Source organism: Polyodon spathula, chromosome 7 (genome assembly GCF_017654505.1).
Source record: "Polyodon spathula isolate WHYD16114869_AA chromosome 7, ASM1765450v1, whole genome shotgun sequence".
Lineage (NCBI taxonomy): Eukaryota > Metazoa > Chordata > Actinopteri > Acipenseriformes > Polyodontidae > Polyodon > Polyodon spathula.
Window position 1 is genome coordinate 27,304,871 of NC_054540.1, and position 23,580 is coordinate 27,328,450.

Below are 23,580 nucleotides of genomic sequence, written 5' to 3' on the forward strand. Positions count from 1 at the left end.
GAAGAAGCCTGATCATTTCTTCAATCCAAAATAGATTTTTTTTTTCACCAAGAAAGCAATAGTAAGTTTGGAGGAAGAGAAAATAATAATTTAAAGAAAAGTTCATCATGCCTTGTGATAAGCACGGTCGAGGTTGTGTGATCATATGGGCTTGTTTGTCTTCCTCAGGCACTGGTGACCTTTGTATTGTAGAAGGATCAATGAATGCTGCAAAATATCAAGAAATTTTGCACTTTCATTTGCTACCCAGTGCTAGAAGGCTTATTGGATAGAAGTTTGTACTCCAGCAGGATAATGACCCTAAGCATTCTGAGAAGTCTACAAAATAATTTCTGAAAAAAAGGAAGTTTACAATTATGGATTGGCCATCTCAGTCCTCACACTTGAATCCCATTGAAATGTTGTGGATTGACTTGAAGGCTGCTGTTGCAAAAAGGAAACCAGTCGATTGCAGAACTCAAAGCTGTCTGTGTTGAAGAACACATATCTCCAGAAAGATGCCAGGAACTGGTTTCAAAATACAAAAAAAAGACTGCAAGCTGTAAAGGAAGCAAAGGGTGGGCACACAACATACTAATACAAGGGTGTCCAAATACTTTTGTTAAAGTATGACATTAGTTTTTGCATATTACTTTTCATTTTATGCATGTTAAGTAATAATGTGTTGTTTTATTTTAAAGCTGGATCTCTAATTTATATCTTTCAAAAAACAATTAGGAATTATAGAAATCACTTTCTTTGTGGTTTTTCTATTTATTTATTTTTTAACTGCCCAAATAATTGTGTCTGCAACTGTATATATATCTTTTATTAAAAAATCTACCAGGCCTAATCATTTCTCTTTTGCTTCACATAGAAGAACCCCTGCAATATGGAATGTTTCTGTGATGCTTATCTTTCTCAATTTCTTAGATGTATATTTTATTTTTCAAATGCAGAAAGAGACTACTATTGCTCAGATGAAGCTGTCGTTCTGAATCACATGCACTTTAGGGTCCACAACTTTTAGTGAGAAACAAACCAAAAACTAAAACAAAAAAAAATATGTTTTAAAAAAATAAAACCCATCCATGATATTGGTTTCTGTAATTTATAGCACATAAAATATAAATAGTCTTTGACAACACAGAAGAATGTCCAGACAAGAAAGTAAGAAAGAATCTTGGAGCACTGCGTTTCCTTTCTTTTGTGTTTGAAAGACGGGGGATTTGAAGCAGGAATGTAGAGAATGAGCTTTCACTGGGGGACTATTTGTATGGCCGTAGGAACCTGGAAACTTTGGACCGGAGCAGCTTAATGAAGGATCTTGGGAACATCTCCTTAGATTCTTGTGCAGTGTATTTGAAGTAGTTCTGAGGGTGAGCCAGTACATCAAAAAGTGCTTTAATCAATTTTTTGTCCTGTAATAAAAAAAAAAAGTTAAATATTCTCAAAAACATTGTTAGAAGTTATGAGCGAGAGAAAACTGAAATTATTTTATTAAAAATGTAAAAAGATATAGGTACATACCTTTAGTATTTCTTGATGATTTTCAGAAGCATACAACCTTCCATCACGTACAATATCTTCTATTAACTGCTGGTAGTCCTCTGTTACCAAAAAAAAGAATACACAAACAAATGTACAAAATGAATATAACAAAGATGTTTCAAAGTTAGCCTGTACAATTGATATTTATTATTTTTACTAAGAAAGCAGTAACTGTTAATAAATGATATTACTTGTTTGTTAAAATTCACATTACAGTGCTACCCTGTTATAACGTGCCTCGTTATAGTACGGAATCGGTTATGACATGGTAAGTTCGTGGCTCCCATTTTGCCCATAACGCAATTTGACTCACAAACGTTGGGTTTTATTGTTACCGTATTTAAACCCATTGAAGCTAAAACTGGGACATACAGTACTTATAAAGCTTCCGTGTTTGCACTGTATTTTTTTTTCTAAAAGTGAAAAATAAACTGTTTGTTAATGTTATAAAACAAATACCAAAACAATAGAAGTGTGTACAAACATCTTTGGATTCTGTGTTATTTATTTATTATAAAAAATATACCATTGAAATAAGAGTGGTGTAAACTTTAAACTGGTGGAATAGCAGTTTCTATTATACTGTAACATCCCAGGATTTATACTGTTACACAACTGGTCTACAGACCCTGTGTGTGTGTGTGTGTGTGTGTGTGTGTGTGTGTGTGTGTGTGTGTGTGTGTGCGTGTGTGTCTGTGTGTAAGCAGGGAAGTGGTAAGCTTGCCTCAGCCGGGATTGACTGACGTCCGGATAGGAGGGGACATGAAAGCCCACATCAACACGGACAGAGCTGACAGCTGAGTCAGACAAGCTGCTTTGTGAATGTGACTGTTTGTTGTTTTTGGTGTGGCCCAGGCTGACAGGGGACAAGAATAATCATCCCAATAAACCGTGGATTCGAGTACCTCCAAATTGTGTGCGTCTCCTTCCTTCATCTTCCACTGTACACTACAATATTAATTTGGCCATTCTAAATCATTTCGGGAACAAAAATGCCCATATTCGTTATGAGGCGAAATACAAATAATGAATTATGGACCCCGTCAACCGTGTTATAACGGGGTAGCTTTGTACTAGCAGGCAATAGTACCATACTAAAAATAAGCATAGCAATACAGTTTATTTTTAGAACTGCTGTAAATATTTTGATTGACTGTTAAACAGTATTGATTATAGTAAAAATAATAGAACAAATTCTTACCATCATAAGTGACATATGGCACTTGAAATCCCTTGCCACTGTTACCCTCATTAGATTTAAACTGAATCCAGAGTTTGCGGGACCTTGATGTAAACGCTATGGGCCTCTCATATGTCTGGCAAGTTTCATAAGTTGTTATTGAGGTAGGTGAAGCTGTGAAGGAACAATAAAGAGTAGAATTTTAAATAGTTTTTAAAAAGATATATTCACTTCACTTCTGCTCTTGCTGATATAATCCACATACACAGATGTTCACCGTCCTATAACCCTATAGGAACTGGTCCCATCACTTACAGAACTGGTTGGTACAGTAAGTGTCAGGTCAGATTGATTTTTGTCTGTAAGCTAAATTGAACACTACCTCTTATGCCTGTGTCAAATGACAACTTTAGTTTGTTCTACTAAAATAGTACCCCCATGTAACCCTGAAATATTGATATCATCTAACAGAGAACACTTTGGTGCCGTGATAAACAGGTTATAAGAAACCTGTGGCAAACTAAGTTTAACGGCACAAGAAATAATTGAAAGCATTCAAAATAAGCAACTTACAACTCTTTCTCATGACTAGAACATCTCCACATTCATCTTCGATGGGAAGGAATATTTCTGGCACCACTATCAGGATACGCCTCTTTGGGGGCGGGTTTATGTTCCAGATGCAATCCACATTTGATGGGTAGTCTCCTGGGTAGTTAGGCGACTCAATAAATCCTGAGTAATCTCCCAGCTCACCTCCACACTGCTGGTCTGTGGCGAAGACATTGAACTTGGGTTAGCGGGAATGTTGAATAGCCTTATAAGTAGCTACTTGCGGTTTACTTAAAAATATTGGACTATAAAGCAAATTGGGTTTCAAGACTTGCTAAGCTGAAGATAAGCTGTTGTCAAATTTATACAAAAATTATGTTTCATCTAAATTTACTCCAACAATCAAAACAGTGGCCTGGATTTACTGCATGACTATTAAGCGGATTTGAAAATACCCCTTTTTAAGTGACAATAAGGGACATGCATCATGACAATAACGATGCACACCCCATTTTATACAAATAAACATGTATGAATGTCAGACAATGTTTATCTCACTTTTACAATGTGTGACGTTCGTGGAGCCATCGAAATCTGTAGTTGTATTTCCTGGGCAGGTTATGCAGTAGTTCTGGCCAAACTCAGGCTGGTAGGTTCCAATAGGACATCTAATACATCTATGTGTGGTCGAGTTGTAATAGTGACCAGGGGAGCAGTGCACTGCGAATGAAATACACACAAAAAAACATTGTTGTTGTTTTTTTGTTGCTGTTTTTTTTTTTTTTTTTTTTTTAAAGAAATAGACAGTAAAACGACAAAGCATTGTGACAGGATTTATAAGCCCTTACATAAACTCTTGTGTACCATATGTATGTATTAAATACAATATATTGTTATTAACTGACAGTACAAACACTCGATCAAATACACAAGTAAAGTAGATCAATAGAAGGCCCCATGTTAATTCATGAACAGTAAACAGATAATCTTATTATCACTGAAAATATTCATGGTTCAACAATTAGAATCTTTTTGTTTAGGTCAAGCTTGCTTGTTTTATAAACAAAGCCAAGTAATTCACATGATACCACATGTAATGCTTTTTTTCTGCTACCTTTGGTTTCACAATCTTGGAAAGAAACTGCGCTCTCATATTTGGACATAAGGCCTCCTCCACATGGGAAGCACAGCACTCGCCCAGGTTCAGGCTGGTATGTGCCCAGAGGACAAGGCTTACAGGGCCGGAATCCATCCACTGAGAAGTGCCCTGGAGAGCACTGACCTGTTAAGATACAGCATTGGAAAACTTTCTCATTGGTTTTACAACATTCATTTAGCAACAAAGCAGAAGTAAGAACTAATTTGCTCCATCACATTGGTTTACCGTATAACATAATCAAAGACACAAGCGTTACATTCCAAGTGTCAGTACTATTTAGTTTACAGTTTGTGGAATACCATAATGTCTTGTAATAATTAGGTGCAAAGGAGCCGTTTTCAAGATTAAAAAATGCTACAAAAGCTTGCTTATTTTATGAACAAACCCATTATGACAAGGTAAGAAGCTACCACCGTCGACAGAATAGTAAAGTCTGGTTGTACAGTATTTGTAATGTATTTTTCCTGTGAGACATGTAATGGCCACTAGTGGCCAGTATTGAGTCGAAGATGGGGTTTCTTGGTTAAATGGTTATGGGAAAAGAAAGCAACATCTGGATATTCAACAGCCAATTTAGGAATTCGAGTCCCTGCTGTAGCCTATATAAAAGAGCAAGCTGGAAGACAAAAGGGAAGGAAGCTAGAGGAGAGGAGAGGAAGAGAAAGCGAAATTTGAAGAAGGTGATTTGTACTGAATGTTTGTAAAACAGGTCTGAGCACTTTTCTTTAACTTTTGTTCAATGTTATCTTAATTCTTTTGCAATTTTGAACTGTGTGTTCCCCTTTTTATTTTGTTGAGATAAAGGGAGTAGCTCTCCTCAGTAGTTAGGGCAATTCTCTGTTTAGGTAGAGCCTAGGAGTCTTTCACACACACACACACACACACACACACACACACACACACACACATACATGTAGTTTAAATCCTTCCATGCATCGTAATGAATTTCATATCTTGGTATTCATACAAATCCAATAATTTTGTCCATTATATACTTTATAGGATTAAGGATTTCCTGACAGTTTTTTAATTAGCAATGGTTCTGTTGAAGATAAACAAATGTCATGAAAATTGCACAACATTTTAAGCTTGGGATGAGTTTACATGCTGCTCACTATAGCATTACTGTAATGTACTGTAATTATGGTAATTGTACATTCTGTAACTTTGACCATAGCTGGCTAAGCAAACATCGAATTATAGTCTTTATATTGTCAAAGAGTACATAGGGTAGACATGTTATTTTTTTTCTTCTTCTTAAATTATTTGTATTACTAGGTTAAAGCCCCCTATTCAGCACCTGTCTGGCAATATCACTTTATTTAACAGCTACAATCAGTTTTGACTGAATCTCACCTCCACATTCAGAGACATTCCTGGCCCCAGCTATTCCCTGCACTTCATTGCTTGGGCAAGGCTCACAGGACAGCTGCCCTTCAGTGTCCTGGAAGGAGCCTGGAGGACACTGGCTGCACTGCTCCTGCTCTCCCCTGTAGAACGTCCCCACACTGCAGCTCACTAGGAAAGGAACAGTCTTTCTCAGCCATGCAAATTGTAACGCATGGATGATTAAGAGGCAGCAGAACTGCACTGAACAGTCTGTGCTTCTCTCCGTCCATCACCTACCACACTTCCCGTCCCGGAGGACCTGTCCCGTGCTGCACAGTTCCTGGCTGTCAGCCATCTTCGCTGGCTTCTGGGCTACTTCGTACTCCATCCCAGAGAAGTGGATGTAAAACTGCTGCTTGTTGATTGACTTCTTTAGAGTCTTGATCGCTGTCTGCAGCTTCTGTTCCATCCTCTTACGGACACAATCAATGTTGCAAGACTCTGTTGGTAAAATTAGGGAGAGTATATTACCCCTAACCACAAGTAACATCAAAATGAGTTCTCTCTTCTTTTTCAGACTAACCTTTAACCTTTCTTTTGCATTTTACTGTTATATCATTGTCTATAAGGACACACTCCAATGATTCTAAATAAGTGAAGATGGACCAACGCTATGGTTTTTAAAATGTGATGTACAGTACATTGGTACAAACAGACTGTTACTGCTTTCGGACAATAGGCTATATGGTGGTGGTTAAGCTCTTTTCATTTTACTCTAAGCGCACCTAAATCTTGACATGTGGATGTTCTATTTGTGCTCCCCCTCTCCCCCTTCCTTATAATTATACAATACAATACAATACAAGCCTCTCATGGCATAAGCCAATTCTGATTAATTGCAGGGTGGGTTTGTAATATGAACTTCTTGTCTGCCTAATTAGAGTCCCTCAAACTCTTTCACTTTTCAGCTAAGTTGTATTTGAACCTAAGATTTCAGAAATGAAAGACAAACTCACTCAGGGCATTAACTCACTGTGCCACTCTCCTCCATCAGGAAAATGAGAAAAAAAAGCTCTGTGCTGACCTGATACCTCTTCCTCCTTCATCTCCACCTCAAACTCAGCAGTGATGTGAGACACCTCTTTGGATGGAGACTTGCGGCCTCGCCGCCTCTTCTTGGAGGAGTCACACTTCAGGTTCACGAAAGTCACCTGGCAGTTGTCTGTACAAGGGAATTGACCTCCTTTGTGTGAGAAGAGCGAGATAAACACAGAAATCAAGCAGCAAGCACAAGACAGCCAACTGGATGGTCAGTAGAAGGTTAACGTCGGGCACCAGCTTTGCTTCCTCCGCTTTGCAACAATAAGCAATTAGATTGCATCTCTGAGAACATGCAGCACATCACATGCAGCACGCTACCAGTACAGCCGTACATAGACAATGTTATTAATTAAGAAAGAATATAGCATGTTGGGAGTTTGGTTCTTTTAAATTCTACAATTATGTTTTGATATACTGATGCATTCTATACCATCAGGGTACTTTTAATGTACAGTTAAACACAAAAGTATCTGGTTAACACATTTTTAATACTGTAGTAAATACAAAAGAAAATGAGCCTATAATAAAATTTACAGGACTTAAAGTAACAGTTCTTCTTAAATTGCACAACATTGCCAGTCTTGTATTTTTAAATATCATTTATTTATACATCGCCAGCAAATACAAAAGGGAGCGGTAAGACGGGAACCAAGTTGGTAACAGTATGTAAATAATTCCTACAAGTTTCTTTTTTCTTGTACTGTGCAGTAGAAGATTGCTTTTTCTAAAGCTCTAAAGCTGCACATAAGCAATAGCGTAAAAATGACAAAAGCACAATCCTTTTTATTGTCTTATTTTCGGTTTAAAAATGCCTGCATATTGTTATCATCTGCAATGACTATCTCTTGACTGACCACTAGATGACACAAGTGTGTCATGCAGAAAAATACAACTTATAAGGAATAAGGATAATGGTAACGTACAGTGTAAACACCCATTAATTACACATACTGAATTTCTTAATCTCTTATAAAAGGAATAATGTTATAATCATCAGATCTTTGCACATGTATGCATTCAACTATTATTAAAGCCAGAGACTACTTGTAACTATACATGCACTCAACATTTTGCAAAACCTGAGGTGCTGTATGTAGCAATTTAAGTAAATCAATACAATACAATTCCTATATTTGTTTTTTATGAATTAAACTAATTGGTGACTTACAAATACATAAATATCAGTTATGATAGTAATATCTCAGACTATATTAAAGCAAACAAAAAAAAAATTAATTATGTAGTAGTACAAAAAAAAGAACACCTTCAAATTCTTTGACAAAAACTTTATCAAAATTATTTCTCAGTCTTAATTATGGAACATTATGTATTTTGAAATATCCTGTATGTGTCTTCCACATTGTTCATAGTTATAAGTCTACATACATAAGCAATACAGCCCTGTGTGTGTTGGTGTGAAATGGCCTGTATGTAACTCTACAGTAATAATATAAAGGCTTAGCCCTGGTGACGCAGCGAGCACCTTGTTGGTTCACAGCTGGGGCTGGGGATGCCTTCCTCAGGACAGGGTGTGTCTGTCTGTTTGCACCTTGCAGACCAGCAGACCAAATGTCAGTGAACAAATGTCTCACCTCTGACCTGCAAGCAGGTACTGTCAGGAACTGGCAAGAGAAAAAGCGTACTGTGATTCCAACCCCGGCTTCTCCCAAAACAAAGGGAGTGTGTTGGAGAGTATGATTGTATGTGAGTATGGGTTGTTCTGAGTATGACTCAGAACAACCCAGAAAGGCAAAAAGGTGATTTTTTTTTTTTACGGATTCTAAAGTGTTCTTCGGTTGTTTGTTTCTTTAAAAAAACAGTATTATTTAAAACCAAAACACATATTTATACTCAGTCTTCATATTCTTTTCAATTACAAAGTGGTATTATATTATTTGAAATTTCAATAAAAAATATTATTAGTTCAGGTAAAGTGAACTGCAATTGAAGTGAAATGAATCCGGCAGAATAAACTGCTTTCAAAGATGCCACCTGATTATTGAGTCCCATTGATCCTATCAGTAATTTAACATCAGTCCTTGAACAGCACCCTCATGAAAATGCCCAAGAATTTAAAGGTTCCCGCCAAAATAGTCATGCTTGAAATTAAAACAGCAAACAAACAAACTAAATATAAACCCTACCTGTCAAAGTTGGTCTTGAAGCCTCTCTTAATTTTTCCTTATTGCGAGGTCTTAGGTGACATTTGGCATCTTTAATTTTAAACCTGGCTTTCTGCTTAATAGGCGGAGCTAAGGTATCTGAAAAGTAAAGAAAGAGAGAACAGAACATTATTAGTTAAATTACGAGGCCGATATAAAATACCCATAAATGATATTGAAATGAATTCAAATGAAGAAAAAAGCATGGAACTGGGCAGGGATCTGTAATACGAACCAGGCACAAACATTATAATGAGATGTGAGGATTTTGTCTTGTACTTGTGACTTGGGTAATTGCTGACCCTCCAAAAACTTCCTCTGACAAGGTGCAAACCACTGTAGAAGTGAGTATTTAAAAGCTGTGTAAAACCACACACCTTCAGAGACCTGTCATTGGCCTCAGGATGACTGCTGTGGTACACTGCCTGATGTGGCAACGCTTTGCTCTTGTTGAGGACAGGCAGGAAAACCTTTGGTGTAGAAGACACTGCATAATCAAACCCAGGGTCACTTTTTTTGAGATGGACTGTCCTCTCCTTTTGCCTTTCCAGTGGTGTCAGCTGTGATGTGGATGGGAGCCCTCCTCCTGTTCCTGCTGCAGGCCTGTGCTGCGTTGCAAATTTTACTTTTGTTTGCTGCCACAGGTCCTGCCACCTTTTCATCACCTGTTTGACTGTCCTTCTGGTAAAACCGACAGCATTGACTTTCTCCACTATAGAGGACCATATGGCCTCTTTGGTAGTGTAATTGACGTTAGGTGAAGCTTTTCCAAACAACTACATTTTTTGTTGAGTGACCTCAGCCATAAGGACTCTCAGCTCCTCCTCAGAAAGCTTTTCTTTTCTTTTCCGTGCACCAAGAAGGCTTTGCTGCCCTTTCTCTGACATATTTTTTTGATTGGTTTGATTTTCGTGCTCCACAAATCCCATACAGCACCTACTGCTCTCTGTACTCCTAACTCACCTCACCTCTGGGCTGTAAGTGCCCCGATGCCCAGGCACTCATTACGACCCTGATTATCATGATTGCAGCTAATTATTTGTGCGTTTTGAGTAATTTGCATTGCTCTTAAGCTTACATAGACTACAGTGCAATATAATTGCTTGGCAGCTATTTGGATTTTGCAGCCACAATTGTTCGCACTTTGCCTAGCCTTACATCAGTAAATGATTTCAGGTTTCTCTGGAAAAACGTAGGTGGTTGGAAACCTTTGCTCTGTACTGTCCAAAAACATTTAAGCCGCAAACATTTAGGTTGGTTCAAACTAGACATTACATCTTTTTGGGGGGTCAGTAAGATGTAAATATTTGAACAGTTGCACAGTATGGTAATGCAATGCTTTTACACAAGGACCAGTCTTCTCTCTGACTTGTTGGGAAAATATACTGCTTATTATTCACACTAACGCTTGTTCTGAACTCCAGATACACCAACAGCATGTGAAGTGGTACCTAAACTTGTGAACAACAAACCGCTGCTCCCAAATACCGAGGATCCACGGCAGACGACTCCTGCTTATGGAAATATTCCACTGGCTCTCAGAAAACAGGATGCTCAAGACTGCGGCTATTCATTTACAAACCCACTGCAGACTGTTGGGTATGCCATTTACACCACATGTCGTCTGGCACATTTTAAAACCTTTTTTATAGTTACATTAATGGCATGTAAAATATATATGTTAGTTTCAGTGCGTGTGGGTCTTTAAAAACAAAACAAATCTGGAGCAATGTTCCAATCATGGCTTTAATAAAAGGTTCCATGCCCAGGCTATTAACTGAGAATGTTGCAAATTCTAATTTACTGATTATAATAATTGGTCATCTGACATGAAATTATGCCTGGTCTAACTGGTACAAAATCAATGGCTTATTTAAACATATCTCTTGATTGAGATGTAAACGGCATTGCATTTCTCTTCTATTTTTGATTTCTGCTTGATATTTTAATCATGTTTTTCAATATATTGGAGTCCAATTTGTGTGTTAACATGTAGCTCAAGAATCTTCAGAAGGTACATTTTCAATTTCTGTTAAAAACTTTGATGACTGGATTTTGAATCACTGTCATAATCTTGCTACCAGAACCTGGTGTGGGTTTTATTAGAAGTTGTCAAGCTTTTGTTAAAAGGTGGCAGATGCAGCATCAACATGGTGTTTATATACCCTGCCAGGATAACACCACAAGAACAGTCTGGGAACAAACTGAGGGTGTTAGGCTCACCAAGGCTCACTGCTGTATTGGATAGCATTGCCCCGTACTAAGGGATCTACTTTAATAGAACAGAATCAGAAACAATCTGTTCTAATCTTACTTTTACTCAGCTTCCATTTATGCCTGAAGTATTGACTTGGGTTACCTTATTTATCTATATGTGAGTTGGGTTCGCTTTACTGTATATATTTAGTCACAACTGGAGCATTTTACAGTACAAGGGAATCCACCTGCATTAACAACTTATTTTTAGGGGTAATCCTGGGTTCCGCCTGAACAGATAGTTGGTTGATGCAATTCAATGTGTTTCACTAGTGCTGTAAAAATAAAATGATCCAAACATCATTTATCTTTCCTGGTAAACGTATACAAAAACTTCAAATAAAAAGTGCTTGTCACTATATAACAAAAGTTTAAATTATTGTATTAATCAAGTCTGCCTTAATTTTATTAACACTGAAAATAAACAAAGAGCTGTTTTTAATGCTATCTTTAAATAGGTGCCAGGCCATTCCATTGCAATGAAATTATACTTTACAATTTGGCCTCCTCTCCAGGGATAACTGGAGATTGGGATGGGATTTTGGGTTACAGCAACCTGACTCGACTGGAAAGTCAACATCAAGTTCATTGGCAACCATCCAAGGGAGACAGATGTTCAGCTTGAATAGCAAATACTTCAGACCAGCTCACTTTATTATGCCAAATTAAATGGCTCATTACATAAAACAAATTAGCCGTGTCCCGATTATGCAAATACCAGCGCCTTTTAGCGTTCCAAGTAATGTATTTTGTTCTATTTGAAATACAATGATGTCTGCTTCATAATCATCCGGACATTAACAAAACAGCTGATTTGGCCACCTGAATGGTTTCACATTTGAAAACATCTACCCCTGCCTATCATTTATTCAATAGAAAGGGACTTAAAATATAGAAGAATATTTCATTTTAATTTAGGATGAAACTGCTTGTGAACTTCTTTTTAATCGCTAGGTATTTGCCAGTAATTGTTACACTTGACAATTTTCAACGAACTGCCACTAATATAAAGTAACTAAATCAAAATCTAATGTGCACAATGTAACCCTGCTGGAATTTCTTCCTATGTTTTAGTTTAATAACATGCCTCCCATTTCAGTGCCCTGTAAAAAGATAAATACTTCTAAAGATAAATGTTGCTAGTGCAAAAGACAATTCCAGTGACTGAAAAGAGAGACTTAATTCAATCTCTGCCAATCAAAAGCATACATTTACAAAAAACACTTCACTGATTCCTTTTATTAAAAAACGGGATTGTGTCATGTGCATCATTTAATTAAAGGAATATTTTTAATATGCCGCCCCTTTTAAACAATTAAATACGTATATTACTGACAGCACACTGATAGAACACTAGTAAAGTCCTCTGTATTTATCAATGTAGTAGGTCGTGTGAGAGTCCTAACACTGTTCTGGGTTCATGCCTCAAGCCTGTCCTGGAGGGACCTCCCTTTTAGCGTGTGAAGTCTCCATACCCATCTAATACTTGGTCTCTCTTTTTGAGGCTCTGTGTCAGTTGTGTCACATTGCATTGTAGTTTTGTCATGTGTACAACCAAAATCAAACCTATAAAGGGATTTTTTCCCACAGGAAAACCGGCAGCCACACAAACTAAAATCCTGTCTAAAGGTGTGGTTATACAGCTTTTAATCTCATAGTGATATAGTGCCAATAAGACAAGATAGACTATTACTAAATAAACTTTATAACAGTATATCAGCACTTTTCCCTTTTGAATGAGTGAAGGCACTCATTCAAATTTAATAAAGTAAAAACAAACAAAAACAAAGTAGCTGCTACCATCACTTTACTGAATAACAAAAAATGGTATAAAGTATCACAGGATTATGGCACATTCAATAAAGCCAGTTTCAATATAAGCCTTTTGGTTTTCTTCATTGCTTTCTTTGGTTGCAGGGAACTGTTGTCCAATCCAAAAATGACAACGTGCTGACTGAATTATGTGGCTTATTAAACCACAGCAATAAAAGGGAGAATGCACTTGGAAAAAATAAATGTTTTCTTGAAATCAGCAAGGTCTGCAGGAGCTTGGAGTATAAAGACATTGCCAGCTGTAACAAACAGGCTGAAATAATGTCAACAGGAGCTGGGGGCTCAGAGAGTGGCCCATTCACATCTGGTCTGAACGGATGCAGTTTACAGTGTCAGAAGCATTGTCCTGTGGAGAGGTCAGCAAGGCCTTCTTTCAAATCAGATGCCGTTACGTGTTTTCGAAATGTGAAGGACCTGTGTGATCTGTATAGCCTGCATAGAATATACTGTTCAGCCGACCACAAGCAGCTAATGTACCACTCTGGCTGAGAAGGATAACATTTTATTATTATTTTATCCCACACTTGTAAACCTTTTTGTGTAAGGATTCTATTGCATCACACTTGTGTCTTTTTAATAAATATATAACGGTGATTGCTGTTAAGAAAACGTTATTTAAATTGGGACTCCTTTAAGAACACTATGTTAATAACTTCAAAACATGCAATCAAAATATGTAAGTTAAAAGTTAAAATAAGAACAGTGGGTGGTGAAGCCGACTGTACCTCCACAGCTGAGTAAGGTGCTGTTCCGATTCTGTGGGGATTTTGTCATCTGTCCTGGAACTCCACAGCTTAAAGTGTAACTGTTTTCAGAGTCTGAGGAGAGAAATGCAAACCATACATTAAGTGAGGGTGTGAAGTACAGCGTTAAAGCTTGTCATTCTGACCTTAGCCAAACATTAGCCTACAAGGTTTAACTCAGAATTGAGGATTGAAGATGAAAATGAAATAATTTCTCATTATCATTAAAAAAAAACAAAAAACAAAAAAAAACAGATTGTAACTCAGATTTACAATATAACCCTTAGACTATCACTAGGAAAAGTGCTTTTGAATCACAGGACCAAACTGGGTTGCACCTAAGAACAGCTATATTAAGCTTTATTTATTTATTTATTTATTGATTGATTTGATCTGTTTTTCACATGGGAATTATTTATTGTTTTGTTTGTTTTTACTTAGACCACCAGAGGTCAGTAGAAGCTAAGTTATTCAAACTGCCAGCACTGGGACTGGTGGAAACTTAAAGACTTACTAAATAGGCTGTATGGTTTAAAACACATTTATTAACATATCCTTGATCATACATCAGTTTTGACCAGTTATTTTCATTTCACATCATGTTATGCATCGGGTCTTCCTGTCAAAATGTCTTCTGAATTCACAACATCAGCTGCTTCAATCCAACCTGTTCAATTCAACCAGTTCAATCAAAACCTTTCATTGGTTCCCAATTCCTGTACACTTTCTGTATCCTAAAGTACAGCATTTTGCTTGGTTCATCTGTCCTATCTGCTCACTCCGGCACAGATTCAGAGGGGTGGGGAACAGGTTTATGAATATGCAGGGCATGCCACACATAAAGGCAATACATACATAAATAAATACATCATTTTGGTGGGTTAGGGTGGAATAAGAACCCTTAAGCAAGAAGTATATGAGCTAGCAACGCAACAGCACTTAGATGGACAACAGATTTCACTGCCTAGGTTATAAAGTGTTCTGTGTGACAATGTCTTATGGTCATTTTGAGTGTAAACATAAAAACTCATATGGTTGGAGGTATGCCCCTTGTACATCTTGCATCTTCGCTGTAATCGGGCGTGAATCTGTAAAGTGAATGTTGTGATTAAACAAGGTTTGTCAGACATATTAAAAATTGTGTTACCACCCCCCTGAACCTGTGCTGGAACGAGCAGTTAGGACAGATGAACCAATGAAAATGCTGAACTTTGGGGGAGGAGTCGGGAACCAATGAAATGTTTGAACATGTCGATTGAAAGATGTTGTGAATTCAGAAGACATTTTTGCAGGAAGTCCTGATGCATTACTGTCACGATGAATTATACAAATTAATACAAATATAAAAATCATGATTGTGTTGAAAAAGTTTTTGCAGGAATATGTAGAATAAAGTAGGAGCTAGGGAAAGTAACACAGGTTTTAAATCCTACAGCTTGTTCACTAACACTAAGTCTGCTTATATTTCAATTGTCAGTAAAGTTGCTTAGAAGGACTGCCTGCTGGCTAATACCAGGTAACTTTTAAAAACAACTAAAGTTTAACCCTTTGTGGTCTTATGTCAGACCAGGTCTGGCATTACAATTTTCCTGTGCTTGACATCAAAAAGATGTCAAGCACAGGTCTCTAGTTGTTTTCTCTCCGTAAAAAGCCAAGAAAACCTTTCAATGGCCGAGTGAGACCAATAGGAGCCGAGAGAAGCCGAAGGAAAAAAAAAAAGCGGGGGGGGGGGCGCGTATCTGAGCAATACACATAGCTCCTGCACCACAGAGATAACACGGACACAAACAAAGGAGATAGCTGCTTTCACATCCAGCGCTCAAAGAATATCACAGATATTTGCAGAGCTTTTAACATGTTATAGTAATAAAATAATGACTTGGATCACATTATTGAGGAGTTTGGTTATAAAACAAGTGATCAGGAGAGGATTTATCAGTATACATGACTATGAAGAGGTATGTGAAAAATACAGCGAACAAGGGGTGGGGCTTGGCTGGAGATGCAGTACTGAGTGTCCTTTTGCGATGCAGTCTCTTTTAAACCTGTTTTACTCTGAAAAAAAAAATCAACGATGTGTGTAAAATAAACAGCGCGTGTGAAAATAAACTGGACCTGATGTGCCTTACAAGCACTGAATAAATGGACCGCTAAGGGTTAACCAGGGCCATTACAGCATTAAGGAATGTTTTTCAATTCAATCTGAATGCACCCACTTTTTAAATAATTAAAAAAACTTCTTGAGGCTGATCAGAGTCATCATGACATCAACACATGCAGGTAAAATGGATCTTGCTCAGGTCATTTCAACATTCCAACAGCACTTATCTACAGTTAAAAAACCCAGTACTGACCTGCAACAAACAGTGCGTTGGATGGGCAGGATAATGAACAGCTCTCCACTCCTCCAGTCTTGGCACAGATGAGCTGCGCCTTGGGGACAGGCTTGGCGCCTGGGAGACATTTCACCACCTCTGAGAAAGAGTGAGGGTTACATTACCAGGAAGACGTGACCAGATCAATTTCGTACTGTAGACCTTTTGACTAAAGCAGGGTGGCAATGATTCTAGGAATGATGTGCTGAGATAACGCATAGGATTAAAATGCTGAGGGGGAGTTGTCTTTTATAAAGTACATAAAGTGTTATTTGGAAACTAAAAAGTAGAAAAAATATATAATAATAATGTCCCGTATCTGATTCCTTTCAAATATATTGTAACTGGGAAGTACTGTACAACCCTAGACCCACTCTTCCCTCTTAACTACCTCAAAGTATCCAATCTCTACAGCTGGAGTTGAGTTGAAAGAGACTGGACTTCCTCCCACTAGGAAGTCTTTAAGACCGTTCTTTCCAAAGGTTTGTTTGCTGTTGTATTTTGATGTCAGCACGACCATTCATAAAGGGAGGCAAAGGAAATCCATGGGAGAGCTTAAAATGATATTGGAATTATATTTACCATGTGCAAAAATGGAACTACTGCGGCACAAAGATGAAAACATGCTTAACTAAAAGTCTGTGTTAAAAACTGATCAAATATTTACCAAGACAATCCTTCTTGTTCCAGTGAAGCTTCACCCCAGGCGGGCAGAGGCATTCGTAGCTACCCACTGTGTTTACACACCCGTGCTCACAACTGCCATTATTAATACTGCATTCATCAATATCTGAAAAACATTGATACAACTGCCTTTACAACTGCTTAACCAACAGACATGCAATCACCAGTTTATTACATGTTCATAGCTGCACTGTTAGGGCACCATCGGGGCACAGCTACACTATACCTGATAAAGACTAATGGATGAGAATGTTGTGGGGGCTTTTTAATGGGACATTGTTATATAACACATATGAAAATTCAACTGACAGGAAGTGGCTTTCTTAAATTTCTACCCATTTGACAACCTTTACTTAAATTTTACATTGAAATGCATTTCTAAAATTGAAACCACATTGGTTTATATAAATAACACCCAACCCTAATAGGATAATATTCTTGTACGCCTTGGCAAAGTGAACTCTTGTCTTTACTGACCACAGTCTACAGACATTGGTTTGGTACAACAGTGATTAAAACAGGCCCATTATATCTGAAATGTGTTTGTCAATACTGCTTATACCTCTTGAGCAGAGTTATTGTTTTATTAGATAACTATAGAAAAGATCTTTTAAGGTGCAGTGGTGAGAAAAATTACTAGAATAAATAATGCCCTCGTTTTGGCAATACTTTGCTAATAAGAAAACAGAATGAATCCAGCCATGCTGTGTTGCAATCAGAAGTTAATACTTTATATACCATGGTGCTTTATGAAGTCACTAATTAGTTGTCCTTAAGGCATTACCTGTTTAGTCTATTGCTGTGGGAGTTATAATCAAGAATATGCACATTGTTATTCAGTTAGGCAGAACACTGGAATCAATTGCAGCAAACGCTTCAGCCTGAGATGTTCTCCAGTTCTACCTTCAAAGCATTTGACAGTTAAATGTTCGTTTCATGAGAGACAAAGGCTATAGCCTATTCATACTTACTGGAGTGTGCTGAATAAGTGCTATAGAGGATTTAAAAAAAAAAAAATTTAAACCCTGCCTCTATGTTGCTTTGCTTTCCAATATAAGATACAGAATCCGCTCACCTGACTGCAGGCATACCGTTCTTCCTCCACTCCAGGTTTGTGTGTGGGTGTGTGTTTGCTACATTCTAAGTCATTAATAGTAGACTACTTGTACTCCCAACTGATCAAACTGTGTATTAGTATAGACTCATCACTACTAAAATCTTGGGCTTGCCATTAGTTTGTTATAAAGACTGATCAGCAAAGCAAGTTAACTACATTCTTATTGAATGGCCTACCTTATCAATAATAAAGTAAACAACAACTGATAATTATTTCTTTCATAAGAGACATTCAAGAATGTGCTACTGGTTTACCAAAGAAATTTAATAATTAATTCAGCCAAGAAATAACACTTTTAAGCCTGAAATTTGGATGAGGTGTTTATAGACCACACTTAATATTTTGCATTGGCTCGCCAATGCAGACTCAGGAGTGTTTTTGTTAGCAGAAGGGTGCAAGCTAGCATTCTTTACATAGTTAATGCAGACTGCACAAAAAACTATAGATTGCATAACTGGAGAATGTGGTTTGGTATTATTACAATGGAAGAACTTATTCTCAATGTTTTTTTTAAAGCACTGTCAAATAACAATGCAAGAAATCCTCATACACTGGCCTCAATATATTTATTTTTCCAATTTTTCCAATACCCACCTCCACAGTGCGTCTGTCCATAGAGCGTGTAACCTTTGTGACACAGGCATTCGAAACTCCCTGGGTAGTTAATACACGTATGGTCACATGTTCTTTCAAATGAGCACTCATCGATATCTGGAAGAGAAGTGAACAAATTCAAGGCAAGACACAGGAACATGTTTTTCTCTCTGAGTAGAGGTACATTTTAATACAATATTGATTTAATTGATTTTTAGAGGACAATGGGTGGCATTAAATGAATCACTACATCCTGTTGGTAGTCTCAGCTAGCATGGGGTGTTCAGGTCAGGATTAAGATATGCTTGGAGATATGTGAGTGGACACTCTGATGGTTCCTGACAGTAGCCAGCACCATTGGGCTGTAGTCATATAGCATTATCATGCCAGCAATCATGTTTGTTTTGCTATTTTTATATTTATTTTTATAAATACATTTTTTTAAATTTAGGTTGAACTTTTTTTTCTTGTATACTGGAAACACCAACAGGATCAAATAAAAATGTTGCAGTCTCCATGGGTAAAATACTGTATAGTTTATTTTAATTGATTTTGAGCATCTTTCAATCAAACAATAAGTGCCCCACATCTTTCTAAATTGTAAAGTCGTGTCAGTAGGATCTGCTAGGCTTTACACTGACTTCTTTATAATTATGTAAGAGAAAGACTTCAATCTGTGCAGCCAACGCAGACCCAAGATGCCTTTGATGCTCAAGATATTTCACCTAAGCAGCTCTGTCTAAACTACCTAGGATTATAATCAGAAAATAGTATACAAGTGTCACCAGCATCTATGATCGGTGCCTGAAAAGCCCTTGACATGAAATGGTTAATCTGCCCACCTGTGGTTTCAACTGCTGGAAGTGAACAGAAAGAAATATGACAACTTACAGTCCCATGAGGCACCACACCGCCCCCAGCCCACACATGAAGAAACTCTTATAAACTCCAGACATCGCGGTCATCCATTTCAACTGGAGTGATGCTAGTGTCCACAGTTTTAATCTTCAAACTACAGTCAGTGGCTAAGCCTTGAACATTTTAGCCTGTTTTTTAATGCCTGGATAAATAAAATATGAATCAAACATAAACAACTTACTGTAACTTCATTAGAGGACCATTTTGCTCACTTATGTTTGGAATGATAAATATCTGAATTCATATCCAGTACAGAGCAGGCAGTACGAAGCTTGTCTATGCGACAGATGAGCTGGGTGGTGTAGAGAAGTGCATACTTTATACCCAGTGTTTTGTAAAGTCTTGTCTAGTAAAAATGTAGATCAAATTTTATTTTATTTTAAAATGTATTTCGTATTTTGTGAATATCAATGTTTTATAAATAGTGTGTCTTTTAAATGATATGAAGTATGCTTAGCAATAGAATGTATTGTAGCAATATCGGTTAACGCAGCCTGACGCATCACTCAAGGCGAGGCAATCCACACACAGATGAAGGGCAGGCACGAACCTGAGACCTCTGGCACTAAAGCATAGTGCCGATACCGCTGTACAAACGAGCCAGCTCCTTCTCAGGATAATATTGAATCTTATTTTTGAGAGAGCTTTTTGGTGAAAGAAAACGCCCAATGCATTTCTAAATACAACTCCTTTCCTGTCTTGTTTACTTGTCAAATAGACTGATCAGGGCTGGTGCTGGAAAATAAAATGTAATCACAACCCCACGCACACCTTAGGGCTTTCTTATTTGTGCATCACTGCCTTTTATAAAGTTATCATCAACAAGACCTTTCTAATGATGCCCTAATGGTTTGCCAAGGATGAGATAATAAGTGGTCCTCTTTATCATACCTCTAATTTGAAGTTCAGCGCAGTAAGTGGGCTTTACCCACATCATAAACTTCCATTAGCATACTGACTCACTAGCAGTGGCTTCAATCATTTCATTTATTTTTAAATATAGGATTTATGGGCAATTTTATCCCCCACACACACACGATGATGGCTACCTCAAACAGAATGGCCTTATAACACAGTGACACCTAACTGACACACGCTGGAACTAAAATATCCGTGGGTTTAATCCTTGTCTACATTAACCAAGGACACTTTTGAAGTAATCTGTTTACAGATGGCTGCTGTCTTTTCCATCATGAGATTTAGCCAACAAGTCCCTGGAACTGAGAGGAGGAAACAATTGATGCTTTACCCTCATTTACAAGGCATTTTCTTTTAGAAATGCATTGCACATTGAATAAAAAAGGAAGGTTTTTATTTTAATGACTATAATATCAGCAGAATTTAGATCCATTGATGTTTAGTTAAATTGAATAGAGCTTTAAGAAGTATTGAAAAATAACAAATAAAACCTTCAAAACTGCAATACCTTGTTAAGAATCACCTGCCTTGGGCATTACTACTCCCTGAAATGAATGCTGTCTACTGCGGGTCATGTTTCACAGATTCAACACCTACAGCTGGCAGCAGTTGAGAACTTTAAATCTTTCAACCCCTGGATGCATGTCACATATCTTGATTTACTATGATGTGATAGCATTCAGCTGGAGACTTCTATCTCTAATGCATCTGCACCTTGATAACAAAAACACACACTTTTAATACCTGCCCACCTGCCCACCTGCAGTACTGCAAGGGCAAAATAAATCTTTTACTAAGAATTAATGGCTCAGTTTAATAATTGACATATATATATATATAAGAATCTGGAAGAGTGACCCAACTCTTTGGGAGCTCCTATATATATATATATATATATATATATATATATATATATATATAGCACCTTTCATAGTGGACCACCAGCACAAAGCACTTTACAGAGGTAAGCTGTGAATTGTGCATTATATGCAGAGTCACTTACAATAAGACATTGATTTAACATCTCATCCACATGGAGGTTAAGTGACTTGCTCAGGGTCACACAGTCAGTCAGTTAGTGGCAGAGGTGGGATTTGAATGAGTGACCTTCTGGTTACAAAACAAATTTACGAATTTAACCACTGGACCACACAGCCATGCCTTGATATATATATATATAGACACACACACAAAATAACACATTTGTACAGTTTACTAAATATGGACAATATATTAGCATATTTAATAATCACACCACATTATACTGCATAATAAAAAGTCTATTGTGTGTGTATGGTAGAAATATAACTGGGAAATAGATTTCTATGACAGTTTTTCTTTACAAATAATATAGCTTCTTTGATATATACTGTTAACAAAGATGATTGGCAAATTCTTGTAGGTAAGGCACAGTAACAACATAATCAAGGCTTTCACAAACTGGTCCCAAACAGTACTGATAACTTGTAAACACAGCAAACTACATTTTCACCAAGTAATGTAGTATAGTACTGTATTTTCTTGGTGTTTACTGAAGAATAAAAACATTAAGAACATGTTGCAGAAATGAACTACTAAAAGCAAAACTTCAAAAAGAAAATATTTCCTGAAGCACTACTGTACACTATACTGAAAGTGAATTAAGATTTCACTTTGAAACCCTAATAAACGGAGGGGGTGTGAAGGTCCATTGAATACACACGTTCTGTATCTTGCTGTGAATCTGGAGCTGACAAATGGTTATTTGGACAAAGAGCGAGCCCTTTGGAAATTGGAATCATTGCTGGTAATTAGACGTGTGCAGGAAGTATAATTCTTTCCAATTAAAGAGACTCTAATTGGAGGAAATTGGAAGCAAGTTCTAACATTTAGGTCCTGTCATAGGAAATTAATGAAATGATCTTTAAAACATCAATGCACTCGCAAATACCACCGCTCCCCTTCTGGATAGCATTAGGGCCCTTGAAAGCAGCTTGCAGTAAATCACCAGAAACATGCCTGTAAAAATAAGGACTAACAGAATCCATTTTTTAAAGTGACCACACAAGTCAGCTGCCAGTAACAATGTAAGCTAACAAGAAGCTACTTTACAGTTAATTGGGGACTGGCCTGCCTGTACATCTGAAGGAAAGGAATAGCTGCGAGTTGTCTGGCTGAGGTTTACAGCAGTGCAGTCACGCAGCTATGATGAATGGTCTAATATACAGTACTGTATCTGGTTACACAGAACTCCAGCTCAGAGTTAGTGTGCAGGTTAATAGGACATATGCTGCTGACTGAGGATATCTTTGGACTTCTGGCTATTGGCTACATAATATTTAGACATGAATAATATATTCAAGAATGAATTTTTCAATTCAGAAAAAGTCAAATCAAGACTAATGTATAATATATATATATATATATATATATATATATATATATATATATATATATATATATAATATTATATATATATATATATATATATATATCATGTATACAAAGTCTAATCCGTGTTTCAGATTAGTGCACTATAAAGATACCTATCCTATTGAGTGTATTGTTTTAATCTATTTCTATTTTAAATTATGATTTTAATTTCTATTACCAGCCTACATCCATTCATCAATTTATTCACACTGTTAACCTACTCATTAGGTAAGAAGACCTTCTAAAGAACTGGACCTCTTGTTGTTCTTCTAACTGGGGTTTAATTTATAGTAATACTGCACAAAAACGCCAATACAGTATATACACGAAACAAATTAATTGTTCAATTAAACCCAGTTACATAATTTGCTTTACTTTAATGTTGCTTTGTGATTTATCTGATCTGATTCTTCAATTTCTCTCTCTTGTCATTATTCATTCGTTCTGAACCGGATGGTGTACGATAAACACAGACCACACCCTCTATAATTTACAAAATGAGTCAACTATTAGACTTGAAAGCTGCCAAAATCACTTCTACACATAATAACAAGCTAGATAGGAAGACGAGTAGCAAGGTAGATGGCGCAGCTTTCCTGGATTAGAGCAGGAACTGAGGGCTGGTTGAGACGGCTCTCTGCCCTGGTTGGACAGTGACTGGACGGTGGTTGAGACTAGATCATATAAATAGTGGAATAGTGTGCCTGCATAAAAATA

At 37.2% G+C, this 23,580-nt stretch overlaps 1 protein-coding gene across 2 annotated transcripts in view; it reads right to left on the bottom strand.

Moving 5' to 3' along the window:
* Positions 1-748: 748 nt before the first annotated feature.
* scube1 (signal peptide, CUB domain, EGF-like 1) overlaps positions 749-23,580 on the bottom strand; it is a 113,391-nt gene continuing 90,559 nt past the window's right edge. For both annotated transcript variants that reach the window (XM_041255175.1, XM_041255174.1), the window contains 14 exons: positions 18,616-18,732; positions 16,888-17,010; positions 16,200-16,319; positions 13,828-13,920; positions 8,996-9,112; positions 6,835-6,993; positions 6,048-6,251; positions 5,778-5,939; positions 4,377-4,544; positions 3,821-3,982; positions 3,284-3,481; positions 2,732-2,884; positions 1,510-1,589; positions 749-1,400 (listed from right to left, as the gene is read on the bottom strand). In XM_041255175.1, the coding sequence (XP_041111109.1) occupies positions 1,248-1,400; positions 1,510-1,589; positions 2,732-2,884; positions 3,284-3,481; positions 3,821-3,982; positions 4,377-4,544; positions 5,778-5,939; positions 6,048-6,251; positions 6,835-6,993; positions 8,996-9,112; positions 13,828-13,920; positions 16,200-16,319; positions 16,888-17,010; positions 18,616-18,732 (2,009 nt within the window). In that variant the 3' untranslated portion in view covers positions 749-1,247. The remainder of the gene's footprint in view (positions 1,401-1,509; positions 1,590-2,731; positions 2,885-3,283; positions 3,482-3,820; positions 3,983-4,376; positions 4,545-5,777; positions 5,940-6,047; positions 6,252-6,834; positions 6,994-8,995; positions 9,113-13,827; positions 13,921-16,199; positions 16,320-16,887; positions 17,011-18,615; positions 18,733-23,580) is intronic.